The 22,320-nt window shown below is 41.7% G+C and overlaps 1 protein-coding gene and 1 long non-coding RNA gene across 3 annotated transcripts in view; one reads left to right on the top strand and one right to left on the bottom strand.

Moving 5' to 3' along the window:
• Positions 1-288: 288 nt before the first annotated feature.
• The window catches only part of LOC122551228 (uncharacterized), a 30,655-nt gene continuing 8,623 nt past the window's right edge, over positions 289-22,320 (top strand). Inside the window, exons 1-3 of one of the 2 annotated variants that reach the window (XR_006312062.2) lie at positions 289-1,944; positions 2,862-2,917; positions 9,384-9,508. This is a non-coding gene — a long non-coding RNA (uncharacterized LOC122551228). Of the gene's footprint in view, positions 1,945-2,861; positions 2,918-9,383; positions 9,884-22,320 lie in introns of those variants that run through there. The other variant, XR_015757226.1, reaches the window with a different exon arrangement.
• Positions 9,736-22,320, bottom strand: part of LOC122551212 (beta-klotho-like) — a 36,172-nt gene continuing 23,587 nt past the window's right edge. Inside the window, exons 3-5 of the mRNA XM_043692825.2 lie at positions 18,315-18,583; positions 16,974-18,153; positions 9,736-10,161 (exon numbers count right to left, since the gene is read on the bottom strand). Coding sequence (XP_043548760.2) covers positions 9,830-10,161; positions 16,974-18,153; positions 18,315-18,583 — 1,781 coding nt within the window. The 3' untranslated portion in view covers positions 9,736-9,829. The remainder of the gene's footprint in view (positions 10,162-16,973; positions 18,154-18,314; positions 18,584-22,320) is intronic.

Raw genomic sequence — 22,320 nt, 5'->3', positions numbered from 1 at the left:
TTATAATGAGATTCTTCATCTAGTACAAAGCTACTTCAACCTTCCTCATCTTCCTTATCCCACTATTTCATTTGCTTGAGGTGGAGACAGGATAGTGGTTATAGACGAAACTAGGTAAAAACAAGGGCTGCAGATGCTGGGAACCAGATTCAAGACTAGTGGTGCTGGAAAAGCACAGCAGTTCAGGCAGCAACCGAGGAGCAGGAAAATTGACATTTCGGGCAAAAGCCCTTCATCAGGAATAGAGGCTCTATTCCTGATTAAGGGCTTTTGCCCGAAACATCGATTTTCCTGCTCCTCGGATGCTGCCTGAACTGCTGTGCTTTTCCAGCACCACTCTAGTCTAGATTGTAGAAGAAACTGTGCATCCCAGCTTTCTTGTATGCACTTGGAAGTATGTTTCTTTCCTTGACATTTGATAAGGTATCCCACGGGTAGATACTTCACAAGCGACATGTTGGGAGGTTTGTCTAGCTAATTGAATAGAGTAGGGATAAGGGCCATTTTCAGGATTGGCAGCCACTAACTAGTGGAGTACCATGTGTTGTGACCTAGGCTTGGGTGATGAAAGTCAATGTATTGTCACTAGGCTTGCAGTTAACAAACATAGGTGGGAAAGCAATTGGTGAGGATGACACAAACCCTGCAGAGGGATGTAGACTGAGCAAAAACATTGGGAGAGGTAGTCGACTGGGGTGTCCTTTATCACCGCTGTCATTTACCTTGGTGATAGGTTCAGTTAACGGTTCCATCAGGAGGGATCCTGAAAAGTAGCGCCAAGGGTGGGAATGAGGGACCATCAGATCACCTTTTACGCTGACGACGTACTTTTGTTTCTGGCCAATCCAGAAAAGTCTGTTCCTTGACTGAAACCAGCAATTAATTCATAGTGGTTTCTTGGGTTATAGGATCAATTTTACAAAATCAGTAGCCATGCCGATAGGGGGAATTGGTGGAGGTGCCTAATCTGAAGGATGGAATGCAGTTCGTGTTTAATGGTCATCAAAAGGTTTTTTTTTGTATTTGGGAATTTTTATTACCCCTTCCTTCCACCAGCTGTATAAAGCTAACTATGCACAACTACTAGAGAGGATAAAACAGAATTTGCTGCGGTGGGAGGGTTACCATTGTCATGGTTGGGCCAAAAAGCCCTGATTAAAATGAACGTTTATCCCTGCCTGTTGTACCCCATGAGAATGCACCCGTTGTTGTTACCTGGACAAGTGTTAGGGAGGATCAGTGGTTGGCTAGGATCCTGTATTTGGTGCCACAGGCATCCTCTAATTAAATTCACTAAATTGCAGCTTACATAGGGTGAGGGGAGGGTGGATCTTCTAGATTTGAAGAAATACCAAATAAGCGCCCTGTGAACATATGTTGGTGACTGGGAGCAGGGGAATTCGGAATTGATTTGGCTTGATATTGAAGCCTCGCAATCGAGATGTTCTTTAATTAATGTATTACTTATGGATAAGATGAAATCTGTGACCCAACCCAATTATTTTAAATACGATGAGAGTCCGGAGGATAATGAGGTAAGACGAGAGCAATTGGTCTAAGACTTTGCCATTTACCCTGTTGGTGGGAGCCCAAGGATTTAAACCTGGAACAATGGACTCTGACTTTAATGTATGGGAGAATAAGGGAACCTGTCTGGGTGATTTTTCGAGGGGGAGGTCCTGATGTCATTTTGTCAATTAAGTCAGAAACATGGATTGTCTAAGAGGGACCTTTTCCAATATTTCCAGATAAGGGACTATATACAGAGGAAGACCACGCTCCTGGTTCAGTGTTAAAAATCAGACATGGAGAAAAGAGTACTCTGCTGTATGGGTGCTCTTTCACTCAGTACTTTATATCATTTACAGAAAGGTCGTGCCCTGGGGGACATGGAAGGACTCTCGAACGTGGAATCCAGAGTTAGGAGAGGATATTTCATCGGAGGTATGGGAAAACATATGGGGAAATGTAAGGAAAATTTCAGTATGTAACAGAGCACAGGCCATGCAATTAAAGATCTTCCATAGGGCTCATATGGCGCCAGGGAGGCTAGCTAAGTTCAAGAGAGGAGCATCATCAGGGATGGGAGCCTCAGTGGAGGTGTGATGAGTGAAATAGAATAAAGTAGTGAGATTACTTAGATTTAGATTACTTACAGTGTGGAAACAGTCCCTTCATCCCAACAAGTCCACACCGACTCACCGAAGCGCACCCAGACGAGACCCATTCCCCTACATTTACCCCTGCACCTAACACTATGGGCAATTTAGCATATTCACCTAACCTGCGCATATTTGGACTGTGGGAGGAAACCGGAGCACCTGGAGGAAACCCACGCAGAGAATGTGCAAACTCCACACAGTCGCCTGAGGCGGGAATTGAGCCCAGGTCTCTGGCGCTGTGAGGTAGCAGTGCTAACCACTGTGCCACCCACTAGTTTTAATTATTTGATTTTACTTTAAGTTAGTATTTATTTAATATGTTTGTAATTAAGTTTAAGTTAACTAGATATGTTTGTTCTGGTAGAATGATAGGTTGTTCATTAACAATAGTACTGCCTTTTTTCTGATTTGATGGTGTTATTCTTTTTTGTATATAGATCTTTTGTAAAAGATTTTAAAAAGTTTTCAATAAAAATATTTATTAAAGAAATCAAGGATTCCCAGATAAGGCAGGAAAGTGATTTGTTGTCACATGTTCTGAGATACTGTGAAGTGTTTTTCATGCTGTACAGGCAGAGGATTTAATCAGCTATGATTTAATTAAATAGCGGAGCAAACTTGAACAAATGATTTTTTTTCCTGCTCCTACATCTTATGGTCACCATCTTCAATTCCACTTTTAAATGCCCTTCTTTGCAGATTTTCTCAAGAACTTGTACTAGCTATCTTTGCTGGAATGCAAATATACTTGTGTAGTAAGTATGCACTTTCTTAACAGCACTCCAAATTTAATTGAGCTGGTGATCAGTGGTGTCCAAGAGCACAATGAATTTAAAGAGCCGTGGAGAGAACTGAAAACAAATCAAAAGGGTCACAGCACAGTAGGTAGGTGCATAGGTATTTGGAGAGCCCAGAGGTAAGGAAGGAGAGTGCTTGAAACTGCAGTGGAGCATCTGTGACTAGTAACCATGATGTGAAGGAGCCAGTGTTGGACTGTGGTCTGATGAAGGAGCAGCACTCCGAACGGTAGTGCTTCCAAATAAACCTGTTGGTCTATAACCAGGTGTTGTGATTTTGAACTTAGTCTAGTAACTATCAGTGTAGTAATGCTGAAGTGCGTGTCTCTACCGCTCACCCCCACCACCCCAATTCATCTACCTACGCATCATTCTGCAATAAACAGCACAAAGAAAGGTGCTGATTTAACAGCTTGGTCTTTTGTTTAGTAAAGTATATAACCTAGTATCTCAGTACTGTGGTGTGCAGATCCTATTCCATGCAGCAATTCTAGGACTTTGTGTCTCAGCTGAGCACATACAGGATATTTTCAGTACTTGAGCAGCAGCTCTTGGCACTACGATACAGAGGAACCTCGATTATCCAGCATTCAATTATCTGAATATCTGATTATACAGCAAGATTGCAATGTCCTGATGTTCGGCTAAACTATGTTATCTGGTATTCGATTAGCCGAACGAAATACTCCCTGCCCATGTCCTTTGGACAATCGAGGCTCCTCTGTATATCTTGTAAAGCTGAGAGTTACGTGGATTCAACGTTTCCACATTTGATCGTCTTTCAGCTGAAGGATGTGCAAGTTTACAGATTAGGTGACCGCGAGGCAGTTGAGGAGGACGATGCAGGATGTTCAGTTCTGAATAATGTACTAGTGATGATTCATCTGAGGAGTGCAGTTAGAATCAAGTCCATGACACCCTAGGTGGTCAGAAAGAAGATAATCAGAGGGTTAGATAAGGTGGACAGTGAGAGCCTTTTCTCCGATGGTGATAGCTAGTATGAGGGGACATAGCTTTAATTTGTGGGGTAATAGATATAGGACAGATGTCAAAGGTAGTTTCTTTACTCCGAGTAGTCGGAGCGTGGAATGCCCTGCTGCAACAGTAGTAGACTCGCCAACTTTAAGGGCATTTTAAATGGTCATTACATAGATATATGGATGAAAATGGAATAGTATAAGTTAGATGCGCTTCAGATTGGTTTTGCAAGTAGCACAACATTGAGAGCCAAAGGGCCTGTACTGTGCTGTAATGTTCTAATATAAGATTGGGAAAACAACAGTGATGTGTGACTTTTTAAGGAGCAGATAGGTATTTTTGCAGCCACTGAGATGAATCTACAATGTCCTTAATTTGCTCGTGCAAAGATCAAGGATGTCACTGAGCAGTCACAAAGCCCGCTGAGGAGGAAAGTTCATGGCCTATGTCAGTGCCATTGACAAACAGAATGAAACTATATTGTAGGTTTTGGTGGAGTTAGGCAGACAATGTCAAAAAGAACATCAAAGATAGTAATCTTAAAATAACCATATTCTCCTACACAGTGATTAGTACAGATGTGGGAGGATAGAATGGTGAGAGATGATATGTTCTTCAAACATTAGGATGGTTCTGGGGTGATAGGATCTATATAGGTCAGAAGGGGTCCACCTCAGCAAAACTAGGGCTAGTATAGAGCCTTGCTAATGTTGTTGGCTAAATTAACTTGGAAGGACATAGTACCCATTATTAGGAAATAGCAGTAAATTGATATAATGAATGTCAGTAAGAGGGAATGCAATAAAGAATACATTTGACTTATGGTATTTGTATATAAATGCATAAATTAATGAGATGGAGTTGCATAATTGATAACTGCATGGGATTATGATATTACGATCGTAAAGGGGATCTGGCTCAAAAAAGGTTAGGACAACTGTTTAATATTTCTTGATCTATGATATGCAGGAAAGAAAAAAGGTAATGAATTTGAGGATATGGGGTTTGGGGGAGATTGTCAGGGTACTGACCACATTCTTTCAACATGAACCCCTGAAGGGTGGAATTCTTGCCCTTTAAGAAATACTATTAAACATCATTCGAGTAGTTCTTTCATTTTTCTTTGAAGAGATATTGAGTGAAGTATGTCTGTGCTATATATAGGAGATTAGAACTAGATGTGATTTAATTGAAACATACAACTCAAATGAGACTTAACAGGATATGTGCTGAGAAAATGGTTTCCCTGGCTGGGGAGTTTAGAACACTGGCTCAGAGTATAGAAATATGGGAGAATCAGTCATTTGGAATTGAGATGAGAAAATTGGTTACACAAATGACTGTGACTTTTTAAAATTCTTATCCTGGCCATTATTCAGAGATTTCTCAGGGCAGCATACTAAGCCCAACTTCTATTTCAGTGGTATTCACGAAGGTTATTCTAGGTGTACAATAAATGCTGACTTTGTCAGTGTTAAAATCTACATTCTCAAAAGAAATAAAATAAAATGTAACTCTTCTAAATTTTCTCTTTTTACTTTATAAGAAATTACTGTTATGATTAAAGGTGACTGTTGTATATGTTAGCACCTTTTTTTAAGAGTGTGGATATTACACTAGTAACATATGAGTCTTATTTTTATGAAAAGATTTAATAATTAACTAAATCAGCTTTTCAGGATTTGTGTCGGGGACCAGGTGGACTGCAGGCTTTTAGGTTCAGAATAATCAAGAATTAATTTTAGCATTTAAAAAGCCAGTGTTGGGAAAGGTTTGGAGTAGTTTGAAGAAGTTCTGACTGGAGTCAGATGGCATTAATGTCTCTCCTAAAGGATGGAAATTGTCCAGACTGGAGGCAGATAACCAATTGGACTGGTGTTTCTAAGCTATTACAGAAACATGGCTAATGAAGGGACCCAACTGGTGGCTCAATGCTCCAGGTACAGATGCTAAAGGAAGGATAGAAGGGGAGGCAAGAAAGAAGTGGGAATGGTGTTTTTGCATAGGGAAAACATCATGATGGTACTTAGAGAGGACATTCCTGAAGGATAATCCAATGAGAAATAAGAGGGGTGGGACTGTACTATAGATCCTCCCAGTAGTCAGCTGGAAATTGAGAGCAGATATGTGAGGTGATAGCAGATAACTAAGAATAATAGAGTTGTAGTAGTATAGGATTTTAATTTTCCAAACTTAGATTGGGGCAGCCAAAGTATTAAGGGCTTGGATGGGGAGGAATTTCTTATGTGTGTTCAAGAAAACATTCTTAATCAATATGTAAATAGCCCGACTCGAGAAGGGGAAAAACTCAACTTCCTCTTTGGAAATAAGGCAGGTTTAGTAACTGAGATGTTATTAGGGGAGCACTTTGGGACCAGTAACCATAATTCTATTAGTTTTAAAATATTTATGGAAAAGGATAGGTCTGATCCAATAATTAAAGTTCTAAATTGGGGCAAAGCCAATTTTGATGGTATTAGACAGGATGTTTCAAAAGTTTACTGAGGGATGCTGTTTGCAGGTAAAGGGATGTCTGGCAAGTGGGAAATTTTCAAAAGTGAGATAATGAGCGTTTAAGGCTAGCATGTTCCTGTTTGTGAAGAACAAGGCTGGCAGGAGTAGGGAACATTGGATGACTAGACATATTAAGACTCAGATCAAGAAAAAGAAGGGGGCATTTTTCAGGTATAGACAGCTGAGATCGTCAACCCTTTGAGGAGTATGGGGGTATAGAAGTACACTTAAGAGGGAAATCTGGAGAGCAGAAACTGGACATGAGAAAACTTTGGCAGTTAAGGTTAAGGAGAATCCAAATAGATTCCACAAGCGTATATTAAGGGCAAAAGAGTAACTTGAGAGAGAATTGGGCCCCTTAAAGATGAATGAGGCCATGTATGTGTGGAACCACAGGAGATGGGTGAAATCCTAAACAAAGATTTTATGTTAGTATTTACTGTGAAGTAAGACATGGAAGCTAGGAAACTCAGGGAAATAAGTAGTGATGTCTTAAAACGAGTCCAGAAAAGGGCCCACTGATATTTGCCATTTGGATGTGAATATAGGAGGGTATCATTAGTAAATTTGCAGATGACACCAAAATTGGTGCTATAGTGAAGAAGGGAACTTCAGAGTACAACGGGGTCTTGATCCGGTGGGCAAATGAGCCGAGGAGTGGCAGATGGAGTTTATTTCAGATAAATGTGAGGAGCTGCATTTTGGTAAGGGAAATCAGGGTAGAACTTGGATGCTTAATCGTAAGGTCCATGGGAGTGTTGCAGAACAAAGAGACCTTTGAGTACAGGTTCATAGTTCCTTGAAAGTGGAGAAGGTTAGTGAAGAAGGCATTTGGTATGCTTGCTTTTATTGGTCAGTGCATTGAATATAGGAGCTGGGAGGTCACGTCGTGCTTGTACAGAACTTTGGTTTGACCACTTCTGGAATACTGTGACCTGTTCTGGGCTCCCTGCTACAAGGTGAGAAACTTGAAAGGGTTCAGAAAAGATTTAAAAGGATGTTGCCAGGATTGAATGGTTTGAGCTATCAGAAGAGGCTGAACAGACTGGGGCTATTTTCCCTGGAGGCTGAGGAGTGATCTTACAGACAATTATAAAATCATGAGGGGTATGAATAGGGTGAATAGCCAAGGTCTTTTCCCCATATTAGGGAAGTCCAAAACTAGAAGGCATAGATTTAAGGTAAGAGGGAAAAGATTTAAAAGGGACCTAGGAGGCAACTTTTTCAGACAGAAGGTGGTGCATGTATGGAAATGAGCTGTCAGAGGAGGTGGTGGAGGCTGGTATGATAACATTTAAAGGCATCTGGATGGGTATATATATGAATATGAAGGATTTAGAGGGATATGGGGCAAATGCTGGCAAATGGGACTAGATTAATTTAGGATATCTGGTCGGCATGGAGGAGTTGGACCAAAGGGTCCGTTTCTGTGCTGTGCATCTCTGACTCTATTACACAAGAGGCGGTGCTGCAAGTCTTAAAACACATAAAGTTAGATAAATACCCAGGACCTGATCAGATATATCCCAGGACATCTTGAGAGGTTAGAGAAGAAATTGTGAGGCTCCAGCTGAGATGTATCATTGACAGCTTCAGTCAATGAAAACTGGAGTCGTTATTTAAGAAAGGTTGCAAGAAGAAGATAGGGAACTACAGACAGCTGAGCCTAACATCAGTGGTGGTAAAGTTGTTGAGCAGACTCTGAGATAAAGAATCTATGTGCATTGGAAAGGAAAGCACTGATTAGGGATAGTCAGCATGGCATTGTGTGTGGGAAATTGTGTCTCACAAGCTTTAGATTTTTTGAAGAGGTGGCCAAGAAGATAGATGAAGGCAGAGCAGTAGACATCTGCATAGACTTTAGCAAGGCCTTTGAAATGGTTCCACATGATACTCTGCTTAGTAAGGTTGGGTTACATGGGATCCAGGGAGAGCTAGCCAATTAGACACAAAATTGGCAGTGGTACAGAGTAGCTATTTGGACTGGAGGCCTGTAACCAGCGATGTGCTGCAAGGATTGGTGCTGGGTCCACTGTTTTTTCTCATTTATGATTTAGATGAGAATATATGAAGCATGGCTTGTAAATTTGCAGTTGACACCAAAATTGGTGGTATAGTGGACAGTGAAGAAGGTTACCTTAGATTACAACAGGATCTTGATCAACTGAGCTAATGGGCTGAGGAATGACAGATGGAGTTTAATTTAGATAAATGCGAGGTGTTGCATTTTGGTAAGGCAAATCAGGGCACGATTTATAGTTATTGGCAGGACCCTGGGGAATGTTGTTGAACAGAAAGACCTTGGGGTGCAGGTACATAGTTTCTTGAAAATGGAGTTGGGACGTCATGTTATGTCTGTACAAGACATTGATGAAGCCACTTTTGGAGTACTGCATAAATTCTGGTCACCCTGCTATATTAAATTGCAAAGGGTGCAAAAAAGATTTACAAGGATATTACTGAGACTGGACGGTTTGCGTTATAAGCAGAAGCTGGATAGGCTGGGAGATTTTTCTTGGAGTGTAGAAAGCAGAGGGGTGATGTTATAGATATTTATAAATTGGGGTGACATAAATAAGGTGACTAGCAAAGGTCTTTTCCTCCTGGTAGAGAAATCCAAAACTAGAGGGCATGGGTATAAGATGAGCGGGGAAGGATTTAAAAGGGACCTGGGGGGCAATTTTTTCACATGGAGGCTCATGCATATGTGAAATGAGGTCCCAGAGGATGTGGTGGGGCAAATACAATTACAACATTTAATTGATATTTGGACAGGTATATAATTAGAAAAGGTTTAGAGGAATATGGGCCAAATACAGGCAAATGGGACTCGTTCGATTTAGGAGACCTGGTCGGCATGGATGAATTGGCTTGAAAGGTCTGTTTCCATGTTGCATGACACTAAGAAATTTTTTTACTTAATTTATTCCAGATGGAATAACAAAGACATGTTTGGACTTTAATGGCCACCGTGTTTTGACAAGTACGTGTCAGTTGGACAGGAGAAGAATCTACAAGTTATCAAACTGTTAAAGAGGCAATATTCCCATCTGGACTGTGAGTAGCGAACTCAAAGCCTTTGTCGAGAGAGTCTGTGAGTAAGAAGGCTGATGGTAGCCATGGAATAGCTCCAGCTTATATCCTTTTGGAAGAGAGGGAAAATGGATTTTACGAGTTAAGGTTATTTCAATAAGTAAAATATGAAAAACAACAGTGATGTAAATACTACATCCAAGTTTTACCAATATATTAAATTGTCACTTCATATGAAGAAATACGTCAGCCACAATGCACAAGTTTAAAAAAATTGTGCAGATACAATACAGTCTAATGTAAAGGTGTAAAGACCAAGTACACCTGCATGTTAAAACATTTGAATCAACATGGTTTTCTTTGTCTTTTCTTGTGTATGAAAATTATTGTAGCAAGCAGTGCAGTGGTGAGCAGAAGACAGAATCCAAAGAATATAAATACTTTTTTTTCCTTTATGAGTATACACAAAGGACAATGCCTTGGTCTATCGTCCATAGGACATTGTTTGCTTGACATTCCCAAAGGAAATCCATTAGCCCTGATCAGTTTGCTGTAAAACTCAGTTGAAGTCTTTGGTTCAAGAACATTGAGGAGACTTTGGTATTGGTCATCTCGATTTGTATCCTTTGATTTCAAGGCATAGTATCCTCTGACATTGACATGGTCTAGTAGGTGTGCTGTGGACAAAAAAAGAAAATGATTGTTGCATAGCAAAACTTCTCTCAATATTTTTTTTCCACCCATACTTTAATCCTTGATAGCATTCATAGATTAATAGAAGGCTGCGTCTACTAATATCAGTCTGTAGCAGGATTTACAAAGTTTGCAAAAGTAACACTGGATTAACTTGCTTTCTGCTTTTTCTTCTTACTTCTATCTATTCGCCTCACTCCCTGCGAGAGGTCAGCCAAGTCTTGGAAATCATTATATGAGGAAGATTTCAATAAAGTTTATTTAAAACTACATTTCTTACACAGCAGTTCATTATATCAGGAAAACTCAAGTTGACTCCTGGTCAGTACACAATTTGCTGATTCCACGCAGACCAGTTGTGAAAACATCAGAATTAGCCTGAATTGGACTTCATAGTGATGTTCTTTGTACTATCAGTCCCTGTTCTGAAGACCCATGCTAGAATGCATGGATGCCTATAGCCTGAGTGCTCATTCTTAGAGTCATAGGGGTCTACAGCACAGAAAAAAGGCTCTGCAAACCATTGAGTCTGGACAAAAACAACCCAGCCTGTTCTAATTACATTTTCTATCACTTGTGTGTCTTGTTATCACAAGTGTACATCTAAATACTACTTAAATTTTATAAATGTTTCTGCCTCTGTACCTTTTATTGACGGTGACTTCCATAGTTCCACCATCATCTGGGTGAAAACAAATTCCTTACATCCCTCAAAAATCTTCACATTAAATCTATGTCATTGGTCTGTCCATTAGGGGGAATGTTTCTTCCTGTCTATGGCCCCTCATAATTTTATATATCTCAATTATGTCCCTCCTCAGTCACATCTGCTCCGAGGAAGACAATGCTTGTCTGTCAAATCTCTCTTCATACATCTCCTCAGCCTAGGTAATATTCTTTATTTTTCATTTTTCATTCACTCATGGGACATGGTTGTCGCTGGCTGGCCAGCATTTATTGCCCATCTCTAGCTGCCCTTGAACTGAGTGGACTGTAAGAAAAGGGATAATCAATCATGGACAACTAAGGAAATAGTCCTGCTCCCCCCCAAAAAAAAAGACTGTGTGTGTAAGGTCAAAGAAGTGGAGGAGTGGCATTGCTAATCAGGGATAGTACCACAGCTGCAGAAAGGGAAATGGTTGAGGAGGGTTTGCCTACAGAGTCAGTAAGGGTGGAAGTCAGAAACAGGAAAGCAGCAGTCACTTTATTGGGAGTTTTCTACAGGCCCCCCCAAGTGGCAACACAGGAATGGAGGGGCAGATTGGGAGGCAGATTTTGGAAAGGTGTAGGAGTAATGGTGTTGTTGTCATGGGTGACTTTAACTTCCCTTATATTGATTGGAACCTACTTAGTTCAAATAGTTTAGATGGAGCAGTTTTTGTCAGGTGTGTTACGAAGGGTTCCTGACATAATATGTAGATAGGCCAACCAGAGGGGAGGCCATATTGGATTTGGTGCTTGGCAACAAACCATACCAGGTGTCAAATCTGTCAGTGGGGCAACATTTCGGTGATAGTCATCACAACTCCCTGACCTTTACTATACTCATGGAGAGAGATAGGAGCAGAGAGTATGGGAAAGCAATTTGCGGGAGAGGGAATTACAATGCTGTATTCAGACAGGATCCAGGAACAGGGGCATCTAAATTGGGAATGGATATTCTCAGGGAAATGCATGAGATTGTTTAGAAGGTTGTTTAGGAAGCACTTGCTGATAGTGCTGCACAGGATTGTCCCACTGTGGCAAGGAAGGGATGGTAGGGTGAAAGAACCTTGGGTGACTAGGGCTGTGGAAATCTAGTCAAGAGGAAGAAGGAAGCTTACTTAAGGTTGAGGAGGCAAGGATCAGACTGGGCTTTAGAGAGTTACAAGGTAGCCAGGAAGGAAGTGAAGAATGTACTTAGGACAGCTAGAAGGTGACATGAAAAAGCTTTATTGGGTAGGATGAAGGAAAACCCTAAGGTGTTCTGCACTAACGTGAGGAACAACAGGATGGCCAAAGTGATGGTAGGGCTGATCAGAGATAGTGGAGTGAACTTGTGCCTGGAGTTGGAGGAAGATGGGGAGGTCCTTAATGAATAAAAGGTAAAGAGTGGGGTTGAATGAATGCTTTTCTGGCTGACAATCAGTGGCTCATGGTGTGTCTCAGGAATCAGTGTTGGGACCACAATTGGAATTTAGAAGAATGAGGGGTAAGTGGAGACAAGTAAGTGGAGCTGAGTTCACAAACAGATCAGCCATGATCTTATTGAATGGCGGAGCAGGAGCAGGCCATCTGGCCCATCGAGCCTGCTATTTCTTATGTTCTTATGAGTGGCTTAGAATCAACCACATTGCTGTGGGTCTGGAGTCATATACAGACCAGACTAGGTGAAGGTGGCAGATTTCCTCACCTTAAGGACATTAGTAACCCAAATGGGTTCTTCTGACAATCAGCAATGGTTTCATGATCTTCAGTTAATTCTTCATTCCAGATTTGAACAAGCATTCAATTGAAATTCCACCATTTGCTATGGTGGGATTTGAACTGGGTGCCCAGAATATTAGCTGAGTTTCTGGATTAATAGTTTAGCAATAAAATCACTAGACCATTGCCTCCCTTAGGAACAGCTGGTAACATCTGCAGCCTCTCCAGTGCAATCACATTCCTCCTATAAAGTGGATTCCAGAACTCCACTCAACACTCTGGCCGTGGCCTAACCAACCTTTTATACAGTCTCAGCATTACCTCCCTGTTCTTAAACTTTTGGCTTCAGCTGATAAAGGCAAGTATTCCATATGCCTTCTTAATCATTTCTATCCATCTGTCCCACTTCCTTAAGGGATGAGTGAATTGCATACCAAGGTCCTGCTGATCTTCTGTGCTTCCCAGGGTCCTAGTATTCATCATGTATTCCCTTGCCTTGTTTGTCCTGCACAAGTGCATCACCTCATGTTCATCAGGATTGAATTTTATTTGCCGTTGATCAATCTATCTGACCAGCTTGACTACATCCCCCTCTAATCTAAGACTATTCTCGCCATTATTAACCATCACATCAATTTTCTTACCACCTGTGGACTTGCTGATCAACCCTCCTACATTCAAGTCTAAATCATTTATAGTGAATAATATACCACAAACAGCAAAGGCCTGAACATTGAATCCCACAGAGCTCCATTGAACACAGGTTTCCAGTCACAAAAACATGCCTTGACCATCCTCAGCTTTCTTCCATTCAGCCAGTTGTGATCAATTTGTCAAATTTCCTTGCAGTTACTTTTGATGTCACTCTCCCATACGGGGCCTTATCAAAGCCAACCTGAAGTCCAAGCAGACTGTGTCAAATCCATTGTCCTTATCTCGGCATCTGGTTACCTCTTTGAAAAATTCAGTAAATTTGGTTAGAAATAACGTCTGAAAATGTGTTGCTGGAAAAGCGCAGCAGGTCAGGCAGCATCCAAGGAGCAGGAGAATCGACATTTCGGGCATGAGCCCTTATTCCTGAAGACGGGCTCATGCCCGAAACGTCGATTCTCCTGCTCCTTAGATGCTGCCTGACCTGCTGCGCTTTTCCAGCAACACATTTTCAGCTCTGATCTCCAGCATCTGCAAGTCCTCACTTTCTCCTAGAAATAACGTCACCCTAACAAAATCATATTGACTACACTTGATTAATCCCTGTCTCTCCAAGTGCAGATTTATTCTGTCCCTCAAGTCAGGCTGACTATCCTGTAGTTTCCTGGCTTAACCATTGCTCCCTTCTGAAATAACAATACCACGTTGGCTGTCCTCTAGTACTCCAGCACCTCTCCTATGGTCAGGGAGGAATGGGAAATTGTTGCCAGCACCCCTGCTATTTCCTGCAATGCCTCACACATTAGCCTGTGATACATTTCATCCAGCATTGGAGACTTATCTAAGTTTAAGATTGCCAGACCACTCCGAACCTTCTCCATGACAGCCCATCATTTTTCTGTAGAAGCAGGGGGAATTATTTCTGAGTTGACTCCTGCCTTCTCTTATTCTTTAAACGTGGTTTGCTCCTGAAAGAATTGATACCTAAAAATTAGAACACAAATTCTCTAACTTAGTTCTCCTTCCTCTACTCATTGACTCAGCATTGATCAAAGATAGACTATGTGATATGCCTGCTCTATTTAGTTCAATGCTGCAACATCTATGACTAAGATATATTTTCTTTGTAGTCAAGCAACAATTGTTCCATTGAAAATTAATTTGAGGAGAAAATCCAAATGTAAAGATTTTAAACTCAAGTTGCATGAGCTAATGGGCAGCATGGTGGCTTAGTGGTTAGCACTGCTGCCTCACAGCGCCAGGGACCCGGGTTCGATTCCAGCCTTGGACGGCTGTCTGTGTGGAGTTTGCAGGTTCTCCCTGTGTCTGTGTGGGTTTCGTCCGGATGCTCTGGTTTCCTAGACTTCTCCATTTCTATCTCGGGCGACCGACTCAACACGGACATTTACTATAAACCAACCGACTCCCACAGCTACCTAGATTACACCTCCTCCCACCCTGCTCTCTGTAAAAACGCCATCCCATATTCCCAATTCCTTCGCCTCCGCCGCATCTGCTCCCAGGAGGACCAATTCCAATACCGAACAACCCAGATGGCCTCCTTCTTCAAAGACCGCAATTTCCCCTCAGACGTGGTTGACGATGCTCTCCACCGCATCTCCTCCACTTCCCGCTCCTCCGCCCCTGAACCTCGCCCCTCCGAACGGACCCCACCACCAAGGAGATATTTCCCTCCCCTCCCCTATCAGCGTTCCGGAAAGACCACTCCCTCCGCGACTCCCTCATCAGGTCCACACCAACCCAACCTCCACTCCCGGCACCATCCCCTGCAACCGCAAGAAATGCAAAACTTGTGCCACACCTCGTCCCTCACTTCCCTCTAAGGCCTCAAGAGATCTTTCCATATCCGTCACAAATTCACCTGCACCTCCACACACATCATTTACTGCATCCGCTGCACCCATGTGGCCTCCTCTACATTGGGGAGACAGGCCGCCTACTTGCGGAACGTTTCAGAGAACACCTCTGGGACACCCGCACCAACCAACCCAACCACCCCGTGGCTGAACACTTTAACTTCCCCTCCCACTCCGCCAAAGACATGCAGGTCCTTGGCCTCCTCCATCGCCAGCCCATGGCAACACGACGCATGGAGGAAGAGTGACTCATCTTCCGCTTAGGAACCCTCCAACCACAAGGGATGAATGCAGATTTCTCCAGCTTCCTCATTTCCCTTCCCCCCCACCTTATCTCAGTCCCAACCCTCGGACTCAACACCGCCTTCTTGACCTGCAACCTTCTTCCCGACCTCTCCGCCCCCACCTCCTCTCCGGCCTATCACCCTCACCTTAACCTCCTTCCACCTATCGCATTCCCAATGCTCTTCCCCCAAGTCCCTCCTCCCTACCTTTTATCTTAGCCTGCTTGGCACACCTTCCTCCTTCCTGAAGAAAGGCTTATGCCCGAAACGTCGATTCTTCTGCTCCTTCGATGCTGCCTGACCTGCTGCACCTTTCCAGCAACACATTTTTCAGCTCTTTCCTCCCACAATCCAAAGATGAATTGGCCATGCTAAATTGTCCATGTGATAGATGCACTAGTCAGTGGGAAATGGGTCTGGATGGCTAACTCTGGAGATTTGGTATGGACTTGTTGGGCCGAAGGGCCTGGTCCCACACTGTAGGGAATCTAATCTAATTTTTGCACTTTGTCAGCTGCAGTGAAACCAAACATGGAGCAGTATCTTGAAGCATTGAACATAAACTTTCTACCTGTATTTGAATGTTTTCAAGTGTTTTCCCCTTTCTTCCCTTTTCCCATCTCATGCTGTCAGCATTTTTGCCTGCTGGGTGGGTGCAGCTCAAGAAGCTTGACACCATCCCAGACAAATCAGCCCACTTGATAGGCACTACCTTCATAAGCATCCACTTCTTCCACCATTGATGCTCAGTAGCAGCAGTGTGTACTATCTATAAAATGCACTACAGAAATTCGCCAAGATTCCTTAGACAGCACCATCCAAGTTCATGACCACTACCATCTAGAGGGATAAGGGCAGCAGATACATGGAAATACAATCACCGCAAGTTCCCCTCCAAGCTACTTACCATCCTGACTTGGAAATATATCCCCGTCCTTCACTGTCACTGGGTCAAAATCCTGCAATTCCCTCCCTAGTGGCATTGTGGGTCTACCTACAATACATGGACTGTGGTGGCTTTAAGAAGGCAGCTCAAGGACAACTAGAATAGGCAATAAATGCTGGCCAGCCAGTGACACCTACATCCCATGACCAGTGATGGATTCATCATGTATTATCTATTATTGTAACTGAGATCAGTAACCATTCGTAACTCCCAGCAGGATCCTAGACAGCAAACATGAACAGGAACGCTGACTGACCTTTACCACAACTAGCTGAAGCCAATCAGAGCTGAAATCATTAACTCTGAACTCTTGGACCACTTAAGAACTAAGCCTCAGGGAAACTCTGAATACCTATTTTATTTAATACATTTTTTAGCTATTGGCATCAATACAATAAACTTTGTCAGTTGAGTTATCATTTCAACTATCTAAAAGACATAAACCATGGGTCACAATTTTTAAGAATGCTTCTTCCTAAGTATATAAATAGTAGGCAGGGCCCTTGTGGTGCAATGATAGTGTCCCTACGTCTGGCTCAGGGGGGTCTATGTCAGTCTAATGTGCTCCAGAGATGTGTACCAGCATTTCTGAACATGTTGATTAGAAAACATCTATAAATATTAGGACTCACCTTTTAAAACCTCATTGATATAATTTTTATGATAATATATTCGAAATGCATCATTGACACTGGAGCTGTCCCAAACTCCATTGGTCATGATATAAATGTCCATATTTCCATAGCGTGATTTAATCCATTGTAGGACTTTACGTATCCCCCATGGTGCAACTGCCATTTCAGAATGAGTTTGACGATGGGGAAGAAAAGGAAAGAAGAAATGGGAGGGGGATGGAAATGTCAACAATGTTACATCTCTCAACAAACTCCCATCGTGGTCCATTTCATACTTGGTTCCATTTTTGGACTGATGTAAGATTAACCTTGTGGTAAAATGACTGATTGCAAAAAAGTCAGCAGTTCCTTTAATCATCTGTTTTTCTTCATCAGTGAAATATGGTAAGAACGAACTGGAGAGACGTTTTTTATTTTTAAAGAGGATGTACTCCCTCATTTTATGTGGATAATCTCCAGTTTTGAAAATGGCATCTGCAAACCATGCTATTTGGAATTGCAGGAGCCTCTCAGCAGCTCTGTGGTGGGATTCAACGAAGGGATTTGCTCGTTCTGCCCAGTCAGCACGCAATGTCAGAGACACAAGTCCATGGTGCTTATTTCTAAAGTCTCTATTGTAGGTGTGCCAGGCTAGAGCATGTGCAATGATCATGTTATGTGCTGCCCTGTAGGTGTCAGGGCTTCTCTGAACATTTATATTTGGTTCATTCATAGTGAGCCACAATTTGACCAAGTTGCCAAATTCTTGAAAGCATAATTTTGCATAATCATTGAAAGCAACAGCAGTCTCTCTGTTGAGCCATCCTCCCTTATTCAGCAGTGGTGCAGGTAAGTCAATATCACCAGATACTGGATGATACAAAGTGATAGTGCTGGCAATGTTCAGTTTTAAGAGTTCTGTAATAATACAATGGTAATAAGTTAGAATACTTCTATTTACACTGGATGGATCACCATTGGGTAGAATCTTGGCCCACTTGAAAGCAAAGCTGTAGTGAGATACATTCATCTTCCTCACCAATGCTATATGGTGCTTGAAGTTCCTGAAATCAGTGCACTTAAATGGATGAGGCCACATAGTCACTCCACTGACTTTATATAGTTTCTGATCTCCACTACGGTTCCAAAGGTAAAGGCTGTTGTCAACAAATTCAGGAGATAAAACCACATTGTTTACCTGAAATCAAAAAAGAAAGTAAACGGGAGGCTTACAGTTTTGGATGTGATGAACAACCTTGTAATTTTCTGATATCAAAATTTCAGGGAGACAGGATCCATGTTCACAACTTGAAATTGTAAATGACCTCTGTAAATCAGAGAAAAAAAGTTTGTTTTTACCTGCAGATCTGTTTCTGCAATTCCCCAGGAGAAGTTACATGGAAATTGTCCATTCACTCTTTGGCTAACCTCAGTCACTGGAAAGCCATTTTGTTCTATAATCTGTTTATAGAAGAATGCAGAGGATTTTGCAATCCTAGACTTGTTCTTGCTGTTGAAATCCACATAGAACAATCCTCTTCTTATAGTATAGTTAAACTGCCATTCAAAGCCATCTAGTAGGGACCAAACAGTATATCCAAACACATTGACTCCATCAAAGCGAATAGCTGATCAGAACAAAACAAATCAAATTAATATCAAAAGGTATTTGGGAATATTGATGTATTTTACATATTTAGCTTTCTTTGCCACATTGTTCTCAATTTCACATTGTCTGGTTTTCATTCCACAAAAATTCACTTTGTACTAGTTCCTCCCCTTGATGTTTGAAAACATTTTTTTTCTCTAGAGTCTAGTTCCTGTGTGTGCCAGGCAATTTCTCATTCTTATCCAAGTATTGTTTATTCCTGTGTGACAGTGAATGTTGTGAGTTGTTCAACTGTGGGATGCAATGTAATTAAGCATGAAATCAGAGAAATGCAGATGCTGGATATCAGGCACAAAATTTAAAATTGACAGAAAAACTCAGCAGGTCTGGCACATCAGTGGAGAGAAAGCAGAGTTAATGTCTCAGATCCAGTGACCCTGCAGAACAGAACCAGCAATTTCTGATTTCCTTACAACTGAGCATGATCCTGTCCTCACCCAATATTTAAATACATACACTTAGAGCAGCACTTAATTTGTAGGACTGGGACACTGGCATATCGTTACACCCTAACCCAGAGGGATTGAGACCAACTGTAACACACCATCTGTCATTGAAGATATTCTTACACCGAATAACTTCTCTCCTTACAGTTGTCATCAGTTAAGCCACTGAAGAGGCTCAGGGAACAATTATCAAGAGACTTACAACTTTTATTCTATTTTTTTCAACTAAGAAATCTTTAATCTAGAGTCACTGATGCTCCAAATTTCTTTTGGTCAGGAATGTTTCTAACTTCCACCATTTTCCTGCTTTGATTGGAACACCTCATATACCATCTAATGATGATAGAGAAATCACAGACTGGAAGATAACAAGCATGTGAAATAGTAAAAGAGTGGGTGATTATGAGAATTAGAGATGTGAATGATAGTGAAGGTGCAGGATTGTCAATGGTGGAAAATTGTGAAAGTGGGAAATGAATGGTAGAGTCAGGAGTGGCGATAGTTAGCGAGTCATAACTAAGTGTGGAATGGTTGATACTAAGTGAGTGATAGCGAGAATGGGGAGTGGGTGAGAGTAAATAAGTGATAATGAGAGGTGCGTGTCATTGAGTTATGTAGCATGGAAACAGACCCTTCGGTCAAACTCATCCATGCCGATCAGATATCCACCATAAGTCTAGTCCCATATCCCTCTAAACCTTTCTACTCATAAACTCATCCAGATAAGTTTTAAATGTTATAACCATACCAGAATTCATCTCCTCCACCACTTCCTCTGGCAGCTCCATCCATACATGCACCATCCTCTGCCTGAAAAAGTTGCCCTTAAGATTCCTTTTATTTTCTTCCCCTCTCACCTGAAATCTATGCCCTCTCATTTTGGACTCCTCCACCCTGGGGAAAAGACCTTGCATATTTACCTTATCCATGCCCCTCATGATTTTATAAATCTCTATAAGGTCACCTCTCAGCTCTGATGCTTCATGGAAAACAGCCCCAGCCTTTTCAACCTCTCCCCATAGCTCAAACTCTCCAACCGTGGAAAATCCTTGTAAATCTTTTCTGAACCCTTTCAAGTTTCACAATATGCTTCTTATAGGACGGAGACCAGAATTGCATGCAATAGTCCAAAAGTGGCCGAACCAATATCCTCTTCAGCTGCAACATGACCTCCCAACTATTACACTCAACGTATTGACCAATAAAGGTCCAAATGCCTTCTTCACTAACCTATCCTCCTGCGACTCCACTTTTCAGGAACAATGAACCTGCACTCCAAGGTCTCTTTGTTCACCAACACTCGCCAAGACCTTCATTAAGGTTATATGTCCTGCCCTGATTTGCATTTCTAAAATGCAGTACTTCATTCTTATCTAAATTAAACTCTATCTGCCATTCCTTGGCCCATTGGCCCATCTGACCTTGTCCTCTGACATAATCACCTTCGCTGTCCTGTATACCTCCACTTTTAGAGTCATCTGCAACAATACCTCATATGTTCACTTCCAAATCATTTATATAAATGATAAAAAGCGGTGGACCAGCACCAATCCTTGTGGCACACTGCTGGTTATGGCCTCCAGTCTGAAAAGCAACCTTCCACCACCTCTTGTCTTCTACCTTTGAGATGTTTCTGAATCCAAATAGCTAGTTCTCCCTGTATTCTGTGTGATCTAACCTTGCTAACCAGTCTACTATGAGGAACCCTGTCAAACACCTTACTGAAGTCCATATAGATCAAATCCACGGCTCTGCCCTCATCAATCCTCTTTGTTACTTCTTTAACAAACTCAAGTTAGTGAGACATGATTTCCCATGCACAAAGCCATGTTGACTATCCCTAATCAGTCCTTGCCTTTCCAAATACATGTAAATCCTGTCCTTCAGAGTTTCCTCCAACAACTTACCCATCACCCATGCCAGGCTCACTCGTCTATAGTTCCCTGGCTTTTCCTTTCCACCTTTCTTAAATAGTGGCACATCATGAGTCAGTCATCCGGCATCTCATCTGTGGCTATCGATGATGCAAATATCTCAGCAAGGGGCCCAGCAATCTCTTCCCTCGCTTCCCACAGAGGTCCAGGGTACACCTGATTGGGTCCCAGGGATTTATCTACCTTTAAGTGTTTTAGGATGTCCAGCATCTCCTACTCTGTAATATGGACATTTTTCAAGATGTCAGTATTTATTTCCCCATGTTATATATCTTTCATTTTTTTCTCCACAGTTAACACTGATGCAAAATACTTTTTTAGTATCTCCTCCATCTTCTGAGGTTCCACTAGGTGGTCTTACTGATCTTTAAGGGACTTATTCTCTTCCTAGTTACCCTTTTGTCCTTAATGTATTTGTAGAATCCCTTTGGATTCTCCTTATTTCTATTTGCCAAAGCTATTTCATATTCCCTTTTTGCCCTCCTGATTTCCCTCTTAAATATACTCCTACTGCCTTTATACTCTTATAAGGATTCACTTGATCCCTGCATCTATACCTGACATAGGCTTCCTTCTTTTTCTTGACCAAATCTCAATTTCTCTAGTCATCCAGCATTCCGTACACCTACCAGCCTTGCCCTTCATACTCACAGAAACATACTATCTCTGGATTCTCGTTATCTTATTTTTGAAGGCTTCAGATTTTCCAGTTGTCTCTTTACCTTCAAACATCTGCCCCAATCAACTTTCGAAAGTTCTTGCCTAATACTGTTAAAACTGGCCTTCCTCCAATTTAGAACTTTAACTTTTAGATCCAATCTATCCTTTTCCATCACCATTGTAAAACTAATAGAATGATGCTCTCTGGCTCCAAAGTGCTCCCCCATTGACACTTCAGTCACCTGCCTCACCTTTCACAAGAGTAAGACAAGTTTTGCACCTTCTCTAGTACGTATATCTACATGCTGTATCAGAAATTTTTCTACTACACACATAACAAATTCCACTCCATCCAAGCCCATAACATTATGGCTGTTCCAGTCTATGTTTGGAAAATTAAAATCCCCTACCATAACCACCCTATTATTCTTACAGATAACTGAGATCTCCTCAATTTCCTGCTGACTATTGGGGGATCTATCGTACAATCCTAAAAAGGTGATCATCCTCTTCTTATTTCTCACTTCCACCCAAATAACTTCCCAGATATATTCCCAGGAATATCCTCCTGAAGTACAGCTCTAATGTTATTCTTAATCAAAAGTGCCATACCCCTCCTGTCTTGCTCCCTTTTTTATCATTCCAATAGCATCTAT

The sequence above is a fragment of the Chiloscyllium plagiosum genome, unplaced genomic scaffold, assembly GCF_037043375.1.
Source record: "Chiloscyllium plagiosum isolate Xiang-an unplaced genomic scaffold, Cpla_swu_hap1 HiC_scaffold_1, whole genome shotgun sequence".
Classification (NCBI taxonomy): Eukaryota; Metazoa; Chordata; class Chondrichthyes; order Orectolobiformes; family Hemiscylliidae; genus Chiloscyllium; species Chiloscyllium plagiosum.
The sequence above is the reverse complement of the archived record's forward strand: the minus strand, read 5'-3'. Positions and strand labels throughout refer to the sequence as shown.